The 19,868-nt window shown below is 42.7% G+C and overlaps 1 protein-coding gene across 1 annotated transcript; it reads left to right on the forward strand.

Annotated features, from left to right (window-relative positions):
* The first annotated feature begins 866 nt into the window (after positions 1-866).
* Positions 867-19,361, forward strand: LOC137024033 (SE-cephalotoxin-like). The gene is made up of 5 exons (XM_067391189.1): positions 867-903; positions 13,975-16,596; positions 18,157-18,293; positions 18,407-18,525; positions 18,700-19,361. The coding sequence occupies exons 2-5, from the start codon at positions 13,986-13,988 to the stop codon at positions 18,824-18,826; spliced, it is 2,994 nt and encodes a 997-aa protein (XP_067247290.1). The 5' UTR covers positions 867-903; positions 13,975-13,985; the 3' UTR covers positions 18,827-19,361.
* Positions 19,362-19,868: the final 507 nt, after the last annotated feature.

Here is a 19,868-nt window from a genome sequence, read left to right on the forward strand (position 1 = left end):
GTGACAGAACGCCCTCCCCCAGCAAGGTCGCAAAGTAACTGATGATAAACAGAGGGATAGATGGAGGTGACTTAGGAGGTGGATGAAGGAGTGGCGAAGTGATGGTGGTCAGCAGTGACGGAGGAGCGGTGACCGATGAGCAAAGACAAAACCCCGGCAGCAAAGATATATATAATGTCCGATGGCACAGACCCAGAGCTTCCCAGTGCCGACAGCCCACGGTAAAGTCGATGGAGGAAGGAGGCAAGATGTAGAGGCCTGATGGAGACGAAGCCGATGGATTCACAGGTGCAGATGGACGGTTGATGGAGCGGAGCATCTTTGCAGGTTCCAGAGACCTGGGTGCAGCCGCGGTGACGAGCTTTGGAGGTGGGGCCAGAGTAACCAAAGACTGGGGCGATGCCAGTGTAACCAAGGACAGCGGCAAGACTGAAGGAAAGTAGGAGGGATCCAATCAAAGTGACCCATACGGCTCCAGAGGGTTAATAAAGGCCCTTTGAAGTGAAGATATGTGTTTTTGTAAGAAAAATATCCATATTTAAAACTTTATAAATTCAAATAACTAGCTTCCAGCAGATGACCGTACACATACTGCGCATTTTTTTTTTTTTTTTTTTGCCGTACAATGAAATCCCAAGATATTTTAGCTCTCAAATAATTTATGCCAATGTCTCAGCACTTGCCTAGACTCAAACCTGTCCCAGCAATCAGCAGCAATACGTGATAATGTTGTCTGTCATGATAGACTGAGTCATATTGTCAAAAAAAAAAAAAAAAAAAAAGAATGGGTCATTGTGACTGTTTTTTATGTTTCCTCTTCTTCCTGTCATATGATTCATTAGCTTTAGTATAAATAGCCCAGTGTTGGTTCTAGTCATTGTCTGGTTGTGATCGTGGTTTCTGGTGAGTTATTCTGGTGTTTTATTGATTTTCTCTTGTATCTCTACATCATTTGTTTTTCCTAAAATAACAGATTACTCAAAGCTTTTCAGCACCATGTAAGCTGTAGTCAGTGGCTTTGACAACATTTGAGTGTATTAAATTTTATAGACATTAAGTTTTTCATCCACACACAGGTGGGTAGAGTATACAAAAACTACTGAAGTAAAAGTACTTAAAAATAATTATTCAAAGTTATAATCTTAATTGTTATTTGAGTAAGAGTAAGAAAGTGTCCAATGAAATAACCACTCAAGTAGCTACATGTAGTTTTTTCATTGGAAACTTTTTTAATTTAAATTAGATAATTTGTAATTGTAAGGATTTTTATTATTATTTTTCTTCAGCTTTAAAACAAATGGTGCAGCCTAAACCATAAAAGCTACAGACTTGAAACTTTGCCAGATGATAGTCCTCAATTTGGGGAGAACCTCAGAAACTATGACTCCAATTGGCCAATAGGTGGCGCTACAGCGATCAAAAACGCAAAACGGCTCCTACACCGTTTATCAGAGACTCAAGTGTCTTATATCATTCCTTAGTCCTAGTCCTATCCTTAGTCCTAGGGTTTTGGCCCGATCGGAACCAAACCAGTGCATGAATATTCTCTGTAGTGTGAATATCAATAATTATTAAAAAAAAAGTTGAAATTTTGATTGACGGTCGCTAAGGGGCGCCAAAACGTACGATGTAGGCAGAGCCACTTTTATTTAACCCTCTACCGCACGCATTATGATAAATCTATTAAAAAAATATTTGACTCTTTTTCTTTTCTTAGAATGGCTTAACTTAAAGTGCTGTAAAAAAAATTTTGGAAAAAAATATTATTTTAAGGTACTTTATGATATGTTGCCATATGGCAACAACGTACAATAGTGGAAATAACTTAGAATAAGTATATAGTTCATATTTTTCCTCAAAAATGTTGTTTGTATTGAATCAATTGGTGCTATTATAAGCTTTAGCAGTAATTATAAACAATACCTTATACTTATTTTCCAACATCTTTCATGAATATAATTTAAATTGCAAATGTAGACAGTTAAAAACACATCTAATACTGTTCATCATGTATCATAAAACACTGACATAAAACCAAAAACATTGCAGTTCATGAAAATGAGACACCATGATAGGAAAGTGGTAGGTCTGGGCCAGTATACATGGCTGTGATGGCAGATCTCTGATGTTGATTTAATCCATAATACAAATGTCATGGCAGTCCTTAACATACGACTAATCAACATTATATCACTAGCATTAATGTTTTTATTGTTATAGCTTAACAGACTGCAGCTGGCCTTTGCTAGCTATCTAACCTATTATAATAATGTCATTCTATTATTGCACAGTGTTGCCATATGGCAACACAGACATTTTCTCGATTTACCAAAAACTAATTTCATAAAAACTTTTTTGAGTGGTGTATGTGTCATCATACCTTACCTGAGTTGATGTTAACATTTTTTTTGTGAATGTGACATGGGCGGGTCCTTGTTTGTTACTGACGTTTTAATTTGCTTTTAGCAACTACATACAAGAGACGGCAGTCTGTCAGATATCGCGTCACAGAAAAAAAATTGCATGTCATGTGACTTAACCAAAGCACATAATTGGCTAAACTAAGGTCTTCTCTTACCAACAAAAAAAACTAGAATGTTCTCTTAAAGAGACGGTGGCAAGGAAACGAACACAAAGTGTATGTTGCCATATGGCAACACTATGCGGTAGAGGGTTAAATGGCTATAACTCGAGAACGAAATGAGATATTTGCACCAAACTTGGTACACCTGTGTGCGGGCTAAATTTTTGGTCACGATAAAAAAATCATGACGATTGGCCACTAGGTGGTGCTATAACACGAAAAAAAACATGAAAACAGCTGTAACTATGCAACCATTAGTCTGATTGACTTAAAATTTGGCGTGCAATGTCTTGGTCTAAGGGGACAATTGATAGTCTATGAGGACACTGGCGTATCTCAAAAAACATGGCCGCATCGCCAATGAAGTTTGAGCACCTATTAGACAAGGTTAACGAAGGCTGGTCGAAACCAAACTTGGTGCGCATTATCGAATCATGGGCCTGGAGGGCTGTAACAATTTTGAAAGAAATCGGCCACTAGTTGGCGCTAACGAGTTTCACAACTCTGTAATCACATGGTGTTTCATAAATGCACACAATATGCATATCATTAGATAGAACTCCTCATGCTGAACAATTTTACCTCAAGAACCAATGCTGTCAATCAAACCGTTCATTAATTATTCATGAATATTTTAAAAACCTACTTTTGCAAACTAGTCCTAGTTTTTTCGCCCAATCAGAATAAAACCAGTGCAGGACAATTCTCTGGACTCTCTAGATCAATAATTATCAAAAAAAGTTGAACTTTACCCATTGGGTCGCTATAACTGGGTCATTTATAAAGTGGGCGTAGCTAAATATACCCAAAAGCCTATAAAACCTAAACGAAAACTCAGAACTTGACGAACATTGGTGAGCACATGCAGGGTATGACTCTAAAGAAGCACACCCATTTTTATGGAGATCGGACCATAGGTGGCGCTATAACTGTTAAAAAACTTTAAAAAACTTGTGTTTTTAATGCTTTTGGCTGAAATTGTATATAACTCTGGAGTTGGTCGACTTACTTTCACGAGAGTCACATCTTTAGACTCCTGAATCCTTGCAGAATTCAACGATATCAGACATGCCAGGTTTCGGCTTATGTTAAGACTCTTAGCAAGAAAACGCTTTAGACCAGGGCTGCGTTTCCCAAAAGCATCGTAAGCCTAAATTGATCGTAGCTCCGTTGGTGGCAATGGGTCTTAAATCAACTTAGGCTTAAATGCTTTTGGGAAACGCAGCCCAGGGCCGGGTTTCCTAATAATGATGTATCTTAGCTTCTAAGAGCGCTTTCTACGAGCAAGGTTATGAGCGCCAGCTGCAGTTCCACATGCACTTAACATGAATGCGCAAGAACGCATTCTATGTGCTACTTAAAGGGTTAGTTCACCCAAAAATTAAAATTCTGTCATTAATTACTTACCCTCATGTTGTTCGACACCCGTAAGACCTTTGCTCATCTTCAGAACACAAATTAGGATATTTCTGTTGAAATCCAATGGCTCAGAAAGGCCTCCATAGCCAGCAATATAATTTCCTCTCTCAAGACCCATAAAAGGTACCGCAAAACTGCTGAAATCACGTGACTTTGGCGATCCGAATCATGAATCGATACACTGATTCATAACGTTTCGAAGCTTCAGGAAGCAGTGTTTTGAAATCGGCCCATCACTATATAAGTTGTTATTTAGTTTTTTTGCGCACAAAAACTATTGTTGTCACTTCATAAACTGATTGTAGAACCACTGTAGTGAGATGGACTTTGTAACGACGTCTTTAGTACCTTTTATGGGTCTTGAGAGAGGAAATTACATTGCTGGCTATGGAGCCCTTTCTGAGCCATCGGATTTGAACAGAAATATCTTAATTTGTGTTCCGAAGATGAACAAAGGTCTTACGGGTGTCGAACGACATGAGGGCAAGTAATTAATGACAGAATTTTCATTTTTGGGTGAACTAACCCTTTAAGATTCACTGTCTGTTTCTCAAGTGCTGAAATATTACCTTATAGAATTGTATCCTTTAACGTTTAACCTAATAATCGTCACCTTATGTGGATTAGAATAATAAGTAAGTAAATAAATAAAGATACCTTTCAAAAAGATAATGTTCTTCTGGAGGAGGTAGAGCGAAACAAAGATGTAATTTTCAGAAGATTTCTGTAAATTATACATAGGCTATATATATATATATATATATATATATATATATATATATATATATATATATATATATATATACAGTCAAACCAAAATTTATTCAGGCACCTTGAACATTTCATTCATTGTTACAGTTTATTCACTATAGTTTAAAAAATGGTAATAAAATATGACAAGATCTCAGAGTTAAACTGTCAGAAAAAAATTAATCTTAATTATGTCAGATAACACTTAAGCAAAACATGGTCAGGTCAAAGTGTCTCAATAATTTTTGGTTCCAAATTTTTATCAATTTTACTGGTAGTCCACTGTATGAAGAATTTTTGGGTATAATATGTCACAGTTTACTTTATTTTGCTATCCTCACTTACATAAATGAACTATTTATATAACAGTATATATATATATATATATATATATATATATATATATATATATATATATATATATATATATATATACTGTACCTGTATTAGTTAAATTTGCTGTGTGATACGCCACAAGTTTCACAGATATTGGGTTGAAACATATAAACATGATACATTCAGAACACTATAATGATACATTCCCGCAACAATTAGTCTTGTAATGACGACCAATCTGTTTTGGGAAAACGTGTTTAATCTAAAACTTCAAATTATAATTTTGATGTTGGCCAGGTTGAGTCAGAAATATGAATTTTTTTCTCTAAAAATAAACCATATATTAGCATGTCAATAACTTATTTATGCTGACAAAAATAAAGCCTATTTAACTAATATGTAGGGCATAATCTACCATAAATCTTAAGAAAATTATTTGTCATATTTTGGAAAACCCAGCTATAATGACTTGTGTATACATAAGTATTCTAAACATTAAAAAGTGTCAGGTGTTACTGAGCTATATTGTTACCCAAACACTTAAAATTAGCTCACCTAATGTAGTCAATTTGATTCAAATAATTATATTTTTGACTTAAGTCAAACCAGTTAATTTACATGTTACCATAGACACTGATTTATGTTTCTGCCAGCGGGTGCCCACACCCAATCCCCCCACCCCAACCCCAAATATATTAACAACCAAATATAAAACACATTTTTATTTACATCTGTTTCCATGGGCAAATGTTAACTGGGCTAAGTTCCCTTTCGATACTTCACTCGTACTGCGTATGGGGAAAGGTCTCCTTTTTCCCCGTTACTGAAGCCTTTTTCAATAACGCAGTGTAACTGCATCGTCATTGGTTCACTCATAGACAAGTTGTTGAACCAATGACGGCGCGGCATAGCTGCGCGACCTATGGCGACAGAGCGCGCGAATATTCCCGCCGAAATGGGCGGGGTTTAGGGCTATATAAGCGGGCGTTTCGCCATAGGATTTCAGTTCTCTCTCCTTCAGCGACGACTTCACATCGCTCCTCGCTGAGCTTTCCAACAGCGGTTTTCACTGCTCTAGCGGCCCTCGCCGCTCTAAAAGAACCCCTCAAACGCCGTTTCCACGGCGGCGGCGTTGTTACAAATGCCGCGCCACTCATGTGGCACATGCAGAGCCCCTCTACATGACGACGACGGTCACGGTGAGTGCGTCGGCTGCCTGGGCAGACCCCATGCAGAGGCCGCGCTCACCGGGACCTCGTGTTCTCACTGTGAGAACATGAGTCTCGCCTCTCTGCGCTCGCGGATCGCCTTCTTCAGTGAAGGCAATCTCGCCGCTCGCGCCCTCCCGTCTTCTTCCTCCCGCGAGCCGGCTAGGAAGAGACGGCGGGGCAGAGCGGCCCAGCGCACGGAGTTGGATGACGTCACGCCGGCTTCCCCGCGTGCCTCACCCTCTCCCCCGAGAGAGCAGTTCCCCATCCTGTTCTCCCGCCCTGAGCTGCGTCCCTCGGCAGATGCGAGTGACCTCGTCTCTTTTGGCGGTTCTGAGGACGAGCCGCTTGATGAAGTCATGTCTCTCGCGGCCTCTGAATCCGAAGGTTGGGCCGGTGATTCTGACCCCGCCCGCTTTCCCTTGCTGGAGCCCATTGACTGCAAGCCGGGTATGGATGCCGAGCTCTCCCGCATCCTTTCGAAAGCAGTAGAGGTTTTGGACCTCGACTGGGCTCCGCCAGAGGAGCCATCATGGAGCAGGCTCAATGAGTGGTTCCTGCCGGGTTCCCGCCAGGCCCCTCGTCAACGCGCTGCGCCGTTTTTCCCAGAGGTTCACAACGAGCTGACGAAGTCATGGCGCGCCCCGTATTCTGCCCGCCTATGTACTACGCATTATTCAGCTCTCACCTCTGTGGATGGCTCTGAAGAGAAGGGTTACGAGCATCTACCGCCCCTGGACGAAGCGGTGGCGGCTCACCTCTGTCCCCCCACGGCTGTGGGTTGGAAAACTAAGAGGGCCCTTCCATCCAAGCCCTGCAGGACCACTTCTGCCCTGGCTGGCAGAGCATATACGTCCGCGGGCCAGGCTGCCTCAGCGTTGCACGCCATGGCTATTCTCCAGGTGTTTCAAGCGAAGCTCTTCCGTTCTCTGGATGAGTCCGGCGTCGATGCACCTGCCTTCCGTGACCTCCGCAGCACCACTGACTTAGCCCTGCGTGCCACAAAGGCCACAGCTCAGGCTATTGGACGATCCATGGCCAGCCTGGTTGTGCTTGAGCACCATTTGTGGCTCAACCTGACCGAGATTAAGGAGATGGACAAGACGGCCTTTTTGGATGCCCCGGTCTCTCCTTCTGGTCTCTTCGGGCCAGCAGTAGAGGGCTTTACGGAGCGTTTTACTGCAGCACAAAAGTCGTCTCATGCTATGTGACACTTCCTGCCTAAACGCCCTAGCTCCACGTCTGCTTCCAGCCGCCCCAAGTCTGCGCCGGCTCAGCAGAACAAACCTGCCCCCTCTACCTCTCAGGCAGCACCACCCAAGGAACAGCACCATCGTAAGCGCTCCTCCTTCCCGAGGCAACGTCAGGGACCCCGGCCTAAGATTACGCTGGACCCAACGCCTCCTAAGCCCTCCTGATATTTCAGGAAGGAAGAGGATGGGGCAAAGTCTCGCCACGGCCGGACCACCCCAAATGCTCTTTCGTTCCACCCCCCCTCCGCCTCGTTCAGCTCCGGGCGTGGGAGATATGTTCAGTGTTGTGCTAACTGGGCCCAGTGCTGCGTCCATGCAAAACGCTATTCTTATGGCGAACACTATGAATATTCTACCTTCTCTAAGAAAGAGCGAAGTTCCTCTTCCACTCTCTCCGGTGCACGGGCCCCCGGTTGGCGGCCCGTCACCCGATACCATTCAGCCCCTTGTCACGTGGGCCGAGGCCTGGCGGGCCATCCCCGGAGTGTCAAGCTGGGTTCTGGGAACCATAAGTCGAGGCTACTCGCTTCAGTTCGCCCGAAGGCCCCCGCGCTTCAGCAGGGTGCTTCAGACTTCAGTCAACACGGACGACGTTCATGTCCTCCGAGCCGAAGTCACGTCTCTTCTGAGGAAAGGAGCTATAGAAATAGTCTCCCCCTCAGAGAGCAATTTGGGGTTCTACAGCCGTTATTTTCTAGTTCCCAAAAAAGATGGCGGTCTCAGACCCATCTTAGATCTCAGGCTCTTGAACCTCTCCCTCATGAGACGGAAGTTCAAGATGCTAACGCTGAAGCAGATCCTCGCGCAGGTTTGCCCCGGGGACTGGTTCTGCTCGCTGGACCTGAAAGATGCATACTTTCACATCCAGATAGCCCCCCATCACAGGCGATTCTTGAGATTCGCGTTCGAGGGTGTGGCTTACCAATATACGGTCCTTCCATTTGGACTGTCCCTAGCTCCTCGCACTTTTACCAAGTGCATGAACGCGGTGCTTTCCCCACTGAGACAGATGGGAATCCGGGTTCTCAATTACCTCGACGACTGGCTCATCCTAGCCCAGTCACGAGCCGAGCTGGAGCATCACAGATCCGTGTTACTCAGCCACTTGGAGTGCCTGGGTCTCAGGGTCAACTTTGCCAAGAGCTCACTGCTCCCCAGCCAGCGTATAACTCAGCTCGGCCTTCTTCGGATGCGGCCTCTGCAGTACTGGTTGAAGTTCCGGGTCCCTCCTCACGCCTGGTGGCACAGCCGCCTGCGTCTCAGGGTCAATCAGGCCTGTTTGGCAGCTCTGAAACCCTGGATGAACCCTGTATGGTTCAGCCAAGGGGTACCCCTACAGGCGGTGTCCAGAAGGACGGTGCTCTCAACGGATGCGTCCAACACAGGTTGGGGCGCTCTTTGCGAGGGCAGACCGGCCTTCGGCTCGTGGTCTCACGAGGAATGCCATCTGCACATCAACTGCCTCGAGATGTTGGCAGTGATTCGAGCCCTTCATGCGTTCCAGGCACACCTGACAGGGCGCCACGTCTTAGTCCAGTCGGACAGCATGACAGTGGTGTCATACATAAATCAACAGGGCGGTCTTTCGTCCAGCCGCTTATGCGCTCTGGCGAAGCGTCTTCTGGAATGGGCATCACCGAGGTTTCAGTCGCTCAGGGCGACTCACATACCCGGGAGAACAAACTTGGGAGCAGACATGCTATCTCGGAGCAATGTCCCCTCAGACGAGTGGATGCTCCACCCCCAGACGGTTCTCATGATCTGGGAGTTCTTCGGAAAGGCAGAGGTAGACCTCTTCGCTTCAGAAGGCAACTCTTACTGCCCAATTTATTTCTCGAAGGAGGAAGATGCGCTGGCCCATGTCTGGCCCAGCACCCTCCTTTACGCCTTTCCCCCGATCGCTCTGATCCCACAGGTCATCAGACGAATCAGGGAAGACGAGCACAGAGTCCTCCTGGTGGCCCCGCTCTGGAGGAGCCAAGTTTGGTCCTCAGAGCTGTTCAGGCTTTCCACAAAAGCTCCGTGGCCGATCCCCCTGAGACGGGACCTCCTCTCTCAGGCGAACAGGACGATTTGGCATCCCCAGCCAGAACTCTGGGCTCTGCACCTCTGGTCCCTCGACGGGAGCCTGCCAACCTCCCCGGGGACGTGCTGAATACCATTTCTCAGGCGAGAGCTCCGTCCACGAGACGCCTCTACGCCCAGAAATGGTCGGTCTTTGTTGACTGGTGTTCTACACGCAACATAGACCCAGTGGAGTGTGACGTATCTCCGATACTGTCTTTTCTCCAGGAGCGTTTGAATCTGGGTCGCACCCCTTCAACGCTCAAAGTTTACGTAGCAGCCATTGCAGCGTTTCACGCTCCTATCGCAGGCCAGTCAGTGGGACGAAACAACCTCGTGGTGCGTTTCTTGAGAGGTTCTAGGCGATTAAATTCTCCTCGTCCTCTCACTGTTCCCACCTGGGACCTCTCTTTGGTCCTCAGAGCTCTTAAAGGGCCTCCCTTTGAGCCACTGCGTTCAGCTGACCTCAGGCCCCTCACGCTCAAAACCGCTCTACTACTTGCACTAGCATCGGTTAAGCGAGTTGGTGACTTGCAGGCCCTCTCCGTGAGCCCTGCATGCCTTGAATTTGGGCCCAACAACTCCAAAGTCGTTTTGAAACCTAGGCATGGCTACGTCCCTAAGGTGCTCTCGACTCCATTCAGAGCACAGGTTATTTCCCTCTCAGCGCTTCCTCCCTCGTCGGACGAGCGAGAGTTGGAACTACTCTGCCCTGTCAGGGCATTAAGGACCTACGTTGATCGATCACAGCCTTTTCGGCAATCTGATCAGCTCTTTATCTGCTTTGGTGGCCGCACCAAGGGGTCTTCGGTCTCAAAGCAACGTCTTTCGCGTTGGATAGTCGATGCTATTGCTCTTTGTTACTCCTCTATGGGCCTCGACTGCCCCATAGGAGTTAGAGCTCACTCTACTAGAGGAATGGCTTCCTCTTGGGCCTGGTCTAGTGGAGTTTCGATTAAAGACATCTGTGAGGCGGCCTGCTGGTCCTCGCCATCTACTTTTGTCAGATTTTATCATTTGGACGTCCCGACCTTACAAGCTCGGGTCCTCTCGGTATGATCCAGCGGCCTCTATCGAGCTCCGCTTCATGCCACTCTGGGAGTTAACTCCCTTTTTGTAGTGTAACGAGGGTTCGACGGCTCCGGCCTTCTCACTTGTCCTCTGGTTCCCTGACGGTGCCCAAGACAAGTCCAGTCGTTCCCTGCTGTGGCACGGCGCGGTTGAATTCGTTCCCCATACGCAGTACGAGTGAAGTATTGAAAGGGAACGTACTCGGTTACTAACGTAACCTCGGTTCCCTGAGATACGGAATGAGTACTGCGTTACATGCCGTGCCACGATGCTGCGGCTTGAGTGTCGTCGCTTCAGTCGTATGACCTGAAATCCTATGGCAAAACGCCCGCTTATATAGCCCTAAACCCCGCCCATTTCGGCGGGAATATTCGCGCGCTCTGTCGCCATAGGTCGCGCAGCTATGCCGCGCCATCATTGGTTCAACAACTTGTCTATGAGTGAACCAATGACGATGCAGTTACACTGCGTTATTGAAAAAGGCTTCAGTAATGGGGAAAAAGGAGACCTATCCCCATACGCAGTACTCGTTCCGTATCTCAAGGAACCGAGGTTACGTTAGTCACCGAGTACGTTATCACATATGCAACAAATGCCCCATTCTCATTTTTCAGGCAAGCCTACTTGGTGTTAGTTTTTAACTGGTCTTTTTCTCCGTTTGATGGTGTCCTTGATGAATTTATTACACAAAAGTTATTTGTGTCTCGCGAAGAGAAGCACAGACTGCAAATATTTGAAATAACCAAACAAAACCAACCAACCAAACAAAAACACTTTCTTTGTGTTGAAGTGTTTTCGAGAGACGCTCTCTCGCTGATGTACCTGATGATCAGTAAGTGTTCACTAAATAAAATAATTTAATAAATATCTTTTTACAATAAGTACTTGACTGAAGAGCACGAAATTCACAAGTGAAGAGGACAAAGTTTAAGCGTGCACACATAAGACTACTGTAAATTTGAGAGCATGCGAGTTTTGTATATTTTTATTTTTACAGAGTATAGAGTTTTTATTATTACAGAGATTTATTTGAGCGCCAGTTACATGGATGCGCTCTACACATTGTCATTACAATAATGTCACTATAAAATATGAACTATGAAAATAAAAAAAAAGCTGTAATCAAATTTTTTTTAATGTTTAAAAAAAAATGAATGGACAATATTTCATATTTTTCTGTGCGTGCTCAAGCCTATCAGCGCCTATGCATGTTACCATATGTCAAACACTTTACATGATGAACAGATTTAGTTTAAGATTTTAATTCACATATAAACATTGATCAGGAAACAGAAATAGAAGCTCAACAAAGCCTGCTTGAGATGCAAGAACAAACCTCTTGCTGAAGCTCAAACGTGCTGCGTAACACGAGAATGAACCTCATTGGTTCTTGAGGAAGCTCAAACGTGCTGCGTAACACGAGAATGAACCTCACTGGTTCTTGCTGAAGCTCAAACGTGCTGCGTAACACGAGAATGAACCTCATTGGTTCTTGCTGAAGCTCAAACGTGCTGCGTAACACGAGAATGAACCTCATTGGTTCTTGCTGAAGCTCAAACACGCTGCGTAACACGAGAATGAACCTCATTGGTTCTTGCTGAAGCTCAAACGTGCTGCGTAACACGAGAATGAACCTCATTGGTTCTTGCTGAAGCTCAAACGCGCTGTGTAACACGAGAATTAACCTAATTGGTTCTTGCTGAAGCTCGAACGTGATGCGTAACATGAGAATGAACCTCATTGGTTCTTGCTGAAGCTCAAATGTGCTGTGTAACACTAGAGTGAACCTCATTGGTTCTTGCTGAAGCTCAAACGCGCTGTGTAACACGAGAATTAACCTCATTGGTTCTTGCAGAAGCTCAAATGCGCTGCGTAACACGAGAATGAACCTCATTGGTTCTTGCTGAAGCTCAAACGCGCTGCGTAACACGAGAATTAACCTAATTGGTTCTTGCAGAAGCTTAAATGCGCTGTGTAACACGAGAATGAACCTAACTGGTTCTTGCTGAAGCTCGAACGTGATGCGTAACACTAGAATGAACTTCATTGGTTCTCGCTGAAGCTCAAACGTGCTGTGTAACACGAGAATGAACCTCATTGGTTCTCGCTGAAGCTCAAACGTGCTGCGTAACACGAGAATGAACCTCATTGGTTCTTGCGGAAGCTCAAACGCGCTGCGTAACACGAGAATGAACCTCATTGGTTCTTGCTGAAGCTCAAACGTGCTGCGTAACACGAGAATGAACCTCATTGGTTCTTGCTGAAGCTCAAACGTGCTGCGTAACACGAGAATGAACCTCATTGGTTCTTGCTGAAGCTCAAACGTGCTGCGTAACACTAGAATGAACTTCATTGGTTCTCGCTGAAGCTCAAACGTGCTGCATAACACGAGAATGAACCTCATTGGTTCTTGCGGAAGCTCAAACGTGCTGCGTAACACGAGAATGAACCTCATTGGTTCTTGCGGAAGCTCAAACGCGCTGCGTAACGCGAGAATGAACCTCATTGGTTCTTGCAGAAGCTCAAACGTGCTGCGTAACACGAGAATGAACCTCATTGGTTCTTGCTGAAGCTCAAACGTGCTGCGTTACATGAATGAACCCCAATGTATCTTGCATGTCATGGAAACATGCTTAAGCTTACCATAACTGCTATGTGAATTGATTAATTTTTATATGTGAATAAAAGCCTAAATTAAATCTGGTCATCATATAAAGCGATCAAATCTCTTCAGAAAATGTTGACTAAACTGCTCGATTCATATGGTTTCGTCTTACGATCTCTTTATGAACTTTTTGAAGTGTCAAAGTGTCAGTTGCGTAGCTGTCTATAGAGGGAGAGAAAGCTCTCAGATTTCATCAAAAAGAACTTAATTTGTGTTCCAAAGATGAACAAAAGTCTTACAGGCTTGGAATGACATGAGGGTGAGAAATTAATGACAGAATTTTCATTTGTGGGTAAACTAACCCTTTAAGAATAAACCCTGGGAGAAACCATCCCCCTCTGGGAGCAGACATTACTATAAATACTATCGAGTTATATAATGTGTTGTACAAATCATGGACGTAATGATTTATATTTATTTTGCTCCAAATCAAACCAACAGCTCTAAATGTAAATCATTATTGTATGTTTACCTTAGTGATTTGGGGTCAAAAAATAAGAAATCCTCTGTAGTGTAGCTTTAACAGGAATTAACAGGAGAGTGTGTGGAATTAAAAGCAGATGACACCAGGCCAGTGCCATTCAATACTTCTAATTACACATTCAATGTATCCTCTTTTAACAGGTTAAGCTGTCATGGCTACTGGGAAGACTTTCCTCACTATCCTTTATCTGCTTCTATACAGCTGTTTCTGCACAGCTGAAATTAGCATGAAACAAGTCAGTCAAGTGGAGAAGGGCATGGCATTGTCTAAAGAGTTCATCCAACGGGTCAATGATGTGGCTGAAATCATTTCAGAAAAAAGGAACACAGTCAACAAAGTCCTCCAAGTCTTTAGTTCTCTTGGCAAAGTCGCAGCAGGTTTTGGCTTTATCGGCGCATTAATTAGCTTCATCCTCGCATTCATTCCACAATCAAATCCAATGTTTGAGTTCATGAAGGAACAATTTGCAGAAGTCAACCGTAAACTCGACTCTCTCTCCCTTCAAATTTCAACCCTGCAAACAGAAATGAAATGGACGAACTATGCAAGCAGTTATGGCAAAGATGAGAATGTGATCAAGAACTCCTGGGCCAAGTTAACAGAATTCATAACGACCGCTCCTGCTGCCTCCACAGAGGAACAGAAGACCAGGCTGGCTGAGAGGTTCACCACTTTCTATGAAAACACTGGCACAGAAAACAGTGTTGCTAATTTCTACAGATACATCACTGAGAACAATCCTGTCAGCTTAAATAAGAATCTCTTACAGCTCATCATTGAGAAATCCAATGGTGACTTTAATGTCCTGGTGCAATACTCCACCTACTTCACTACTCTGATGGTCTCAGGACTAAAGTTAAATGTATTTTATTACAAACTAAAGGGCTATGATGCTGAGGTAAAGGCACAAGAAGCAGTTACACAACTGTCCAACACTTTATCAGCCATACAGGATGCCTTGATTGAGTGTGCCAATGACTTTGAGACATGGGCTCAAAAGGACGCTGTGAAACTTAGCACTGAACGATTCTCAAGTACTGAAAAGCTGGCTACAGATATTAAGAAACATTTGGAAAGCAAGTTCCACTGGTTCAAATGGATAGTAATTGCCCACTCAAATGATGTTAAAAATGAGTTTACCTTTGGACAGTCAATTAACTTTTATGCTCAAGAAAAGACATCAGTTCACATAATTCATCAAGAAAAGGGCTCTGTTGTTGATCAAAACACTAAGGACAGTATTAAATCCAGTTTGCAAAAAGAAATGTTAAGTTTGAGCAGTAACTTCCAGTGTATAACAATGAAGGATGAGCTGCTCAGCAAGTTTGGTGCTAAAGCTACCACCCACATACATTTTCTTCATGCTGTTACAAAACCATCAGATTATGCACAGACAGATGTGGCGGATATTGAGCTGGTTTGTAAACCAGAACTTCTCATCTTCAGAGATTTTAATATCTTTCTCAAAGGAAATAGTTTGAAGTCTCCCTGCTCAGACGTGAATTGTAACCATGGAGAATGTAAACCCATCAAGGACACCACACAAGGATTCTGTAAGTGCCATAAGATGTTCCACGGTCCAGCTTGTGAGGAAAGCATCCAAAGTATTATTGACTATGCAGCTCTTGAAGGTGAAATCGATGGCATGGTCTATAAACCAGTCCCTGATCTGACAGCAATTTATTTTAGCATCAAGGATCTAAAGGATTACACTAAAGAAATAGTTGAGTCTGTCCGAGATGACATCAAGTGGACACAAATCTTTGTGAAATACAACCTTGTGATTGAGAAGTTTCGCTACATCAATGCATTACATTCTCAACTTAAAAACAATGCAATAACCCAACGCCACTACGTTTCTGAAGTTGGAGCTCAGTTCACAGGGGGACACTCTTTTCAATTTTATCTCTCAGGCTTTCACGACATGATGATGGGCACTGGATTTGGAGTCAAACAAAATATTCTGGATATGTTTCGCAAGTCGCTGGTCCAGGACTCACAAAGTCAGTCTGGTGAGATAAAAGAGTGCTCAAAAAACTACAGTGACAAGATTGATTATTTTGTGCGCTACATGTTTGCCCTTGAAAAGGAAGCTGTTTTGGCTTGGTCAAAATACTTACTTGTCACCGAAAAATCAGAGAACATTGATTTTGTTCGGAAGTTATTTCAGAAGAATGTCTTACAGCAGTGGAAACTCTACAATAATAATGGATGTGGCCCTCTAATGGCTGCAGATCTTCAGAACAACTACTGCGAGAAGTCCTACCACAGCACAGCCGGGCAGCAGGTGAAAATGAAATGTGGTGGATTATACAAGCCCTTCCCTGAGATTGAGTTGTGCTCTGGAGGGAAGTGGAGTGCCCTACCTGTGTGCTACACTGAGCAAGTAAACGGACGAGTCGAGTGTAAATCTGAAGGTGGAGCCACTGTCTGCAAGGCCTCGTGCTCGTCCGGCTGGGGCTCCGCCACACACCCTCAGCCAGCTGAGTACAAGTGCTCACAGCCACCCTGCCCATCCTTCATACCACACAAGTGTAACGACTGCACACACAACAGCGTTTGTAAGGACAATGAGGTCTGCACTGGTACCTTCGGCACATGTCGTGACGCATGCCTGGTCAAACCGTGTGGTGTGAACGCCAAGTGCTCCTCCTTCAATCACGGCAGGAGCTGCACCTGTGTGAGCCCATGGAAAGGAGACCCATACCGGGGCTGCAGGAATCAGGACCTCCAGTGGATTCAGACCGGAGGAGTGCCTAGCAGTATGAAAACTCTTTTACTTTACACAAACTCACATTAGATTAGGCTGATTCTTTAATTTTAACATGTTTAGTCCACGCTTTCAAATTAATAGACAGCATCACAAATATTACACCTTGAAGCACTTCAGCACCGTTATGACTGAACTTCTTCTTACAGTTCCATTCCGTACCTGATCCCATTTAATAATGTAATTATAAAATCATGTAAATGAATTACAATGAAATTCACTGATAAGCACAGAAAACTGTAGGACAGGGCTGGGTTTCCTGATATAACTTTGTTTCTTAGCGTGCTATGAAGACTATACCTTAACTGAAGATATACCGTGTCTAGGCATATCTAGTTGCTTATATCTATATCTTCTTAAGTGCGACGTTACCAGGAGCTCTCCTTGAATTGGTTGATATCGACGGCTCAAGAATCGATAATTCACTCTATACAGGGGCTGCTTCACTGCATTATGTGAGAAATCAGTGTTCTTTATAAAAAGAAGCACTTCAGAAGTAGAAATTGCATTTATCAGGACTCATGGGATGTTATAAAAGTAATCCAAATTGCAAACTAAATCCATATTGTAATTTATCTATATTCTGGGGATGCTAGAGCCCCCATCAGCGTGAGTTTAAGGCGACCTTTATTTAGAACAAAGTTTTAATTATTGGAGACGCGTCATGCAGCTGACAGACATGCAGGTATCGCGTTTATATCGTTTATTTTCATTTTTTATTCAAAATATTCACAAACTTGTTAACTATATCATGAATTTTATGATATATTCCGATTGTAAAATATGTGGAAGTGAATGCGTTTTGTTGCGCGGTGAGTTTGCACGGCAATTCAGAGCTGTCGGATATACGAAATCTTCCACGAAATACATAAAAGTATGTGGCTGGTGAACTGGGAGAAGAATAGAGTAAACTTTATTGTGTATCTGATATAAATAAAACACTTTGTCAAATTATACAATTGAAAGGGTTATTGTTGCAGCCTCCGTAGACATCAGTGTATGGAATTTAACAAACTATAAATGTCTTTTTTATGCAGTAGCCTATTTAATTCAAATATGTATTTAAATGTCTGAAAACTAAAATAAACCTGATGAGGTTAAAAACACAGAATAGTTGTGACACATAACAAGCGCGGAGCGTGTCTGTCTCTGGATCAGCACTAAAGCACATTTGAATTTAGCGGTGAATCTTTGCATTTTATTCTTTGCCATAATCCTAATCGAACACTGGGTGTATTACAGCTTCAGAATCAACAGTCATAAGGTATAGTTAAGAGTGGTCCAGATCAACCTTACTAAATGACTCACAGAAGGTATACTTAAGCAAGAACGTTTCGGGAAACATATTTACGTTAAGGTACAGCTTAAGGAATAATTTAAGAACGAAGTAGAGTTAAGAAGGTTTCAGGAAATCCAGCCCAGATCATCTAGGGAAAAAAAGCTCTTGTGCACTTTGTGCTCACCTAACACAAGAGTATTGTATCTTCAAGCTAGACGAAGCTACTCTCAAATCATGAGGCTTGATTAACCCATAAATCCTTGTGGTTTACAGATGCTGTTCGTTCTAAAACACAACTTGTGGTATGCAGAGCCATCGGACCTGACAAAGGGTGGCACAGTGGATATCTAAAGGATCACTACTGCATGTATGAATGGAACTGGAGCGAGTATTGGGATAAAAGCTATGAGGTACATTAGGGCAGTACATTATATTAATATTTAAACACTACAGATAACAAATGCATGTGTAGTCAGGGAAATGTTGCCTCTTATCTTTTCAAAATGAATGTATTAATCTGCAGATTCTGGTTGATCCGTGTAACGGACGTGGTTGGAAATGGATGGAGGGGACACAGTCAGACATGGTCATGTATGAAAGAGCTCCACATTTGTATAATCATGTCAAATTCTACGTGTGTAGGTTAGTGCCATTACAAATACAATACATAATACTCATTTTTACAAAACTTTTATGAAATGTATGTTTGCAAACTAACTGAAAAAAAAATTAACCCATATCAAAAATGTTTTATTGAGATTAAAATCATGTCACAACTGTGATGGTGGTCTAATGTTCGCTTTTTTTGCCCAATAGTGCGAAGAGCAATGGATATGTAGGGAAGCTTTTCAACACACGACATGGCTTTCTGTGCCATATTCCCAAGAAGTATGATACCAGGCATGGAAGTTTCTATGTTCTGGTTCCACAACCGTGTATCTGAAGACACTTTTTCATGATTCCCTGTTTAGTGCTTAAGTTTCTCCAGTTCATTTTTCAAGCTGTGAACTGAGGGAGGTGCTGTATACTAGACCAAAATGCACACATGGAAAGGAGTTAAAACATTTTGCAAAACATTTAATCAAGTGGTATAAACACATGCTTTTTGTTAGTCTTTTTATTTGGTTGTTTTTCAGTGTGGTCTTTTTAAAAGTAAAAAAAGTTCAAAAAATGTATTAGACATTGAAATTTGATGAAAGTGAGCAAGTGGAGTACATTTCCACCTGCAGGATATTAATGTGTGTTTGCAGTAAAATTTAATGTTCTCTGCGCAGTCAATACTATAAACTCAATGCCATTATGTAAAATTTGAGTATGCAAATTCCAATGAAAAATAATTGCTTCAATAAACGTTACTAGATGCACATTGGATGTCTTTCTTCAGTGTTACAGCTCAAAATAATGATTGTGGCCTATATGTTTTGATGTTGACATAGTAAATGTTATTTTATGGAGTGTTTAAAGTGTACATGATGCAACAATTTACTTGATAGTGGTAGATGAGTAATTAATATTAGTAAAAAATAAAAAGTTAAATATAATAAATATAACTTGAATTCTTAATTTTACTTCTAAATTTACTTCTATCCCTTGCTTTCATTTGCATTAAAAAAAATAAAAAATAAAATATGGCATCAACCTGACTGAGGTCTATTGTACATCATTCACAGCAGATTCCATTATGATCCATCAATTTAAATATAATTTTGATTAGCCCAAACTGAATTACAGGTATCTCTAATTATCTTTCTTACCAGTCAAATTCTAAATGCAGATATCACAACATAGCATTGAGTCATCAAAATACAGTTATAGAGCATTAAATATAAAATCTGCTTGCCATATCCATGAACCCATATCTAATGTGTGGATGATCTCAAGTCAAGAGTTAAAATTAGGTACCTAAATTAAATCAGACTTAGAATTGTCTGTCAAAGGGTCCTCCATCTGAAACAAACACAAAAGTAAAAATGTTTTGGGTTTTC

This window comes from Chanodichthys erythropterus, chromosome 8 (assembly GCF_024489055.1).
Source record: "Chanodichthys erythropterus isolate Z2021 chromosome 8, ASM2448905v1, whole genome shotgun sequence".
In the NCBI taxonomy this organism is placed as follows: domain Eukaryota; kingdom Metazoa; phylum Chordata; class Actinopteri; order Cypriniformes; family Xenocyprididae; genus Chanodichthys; species Chanodichthys erythropterus.

Coding starts and splice junctions, on each gene's coding strand:
- LOC137024033 (XM_067391189.1), top strand. CDS start 13,986: ATGGCTACTGGGAAGACTTTCCTCACTATCCTTTATCTGCTTCTATAC. Junction 16,597..18,156: donor GACCGGAGGAGTGCCTAGCA/GTATGAAAACTC, acceptor TGTGGTTTACAG/ATGCTGTTCGTTCTAAAACA. Junction 18,294..18,406: donor ATTGGGATAAAAGCTATGAG/GTACATTAGGGC, acceptor ATTAATCTGCAG/ATTCTGGTTGATCCGTGTAA.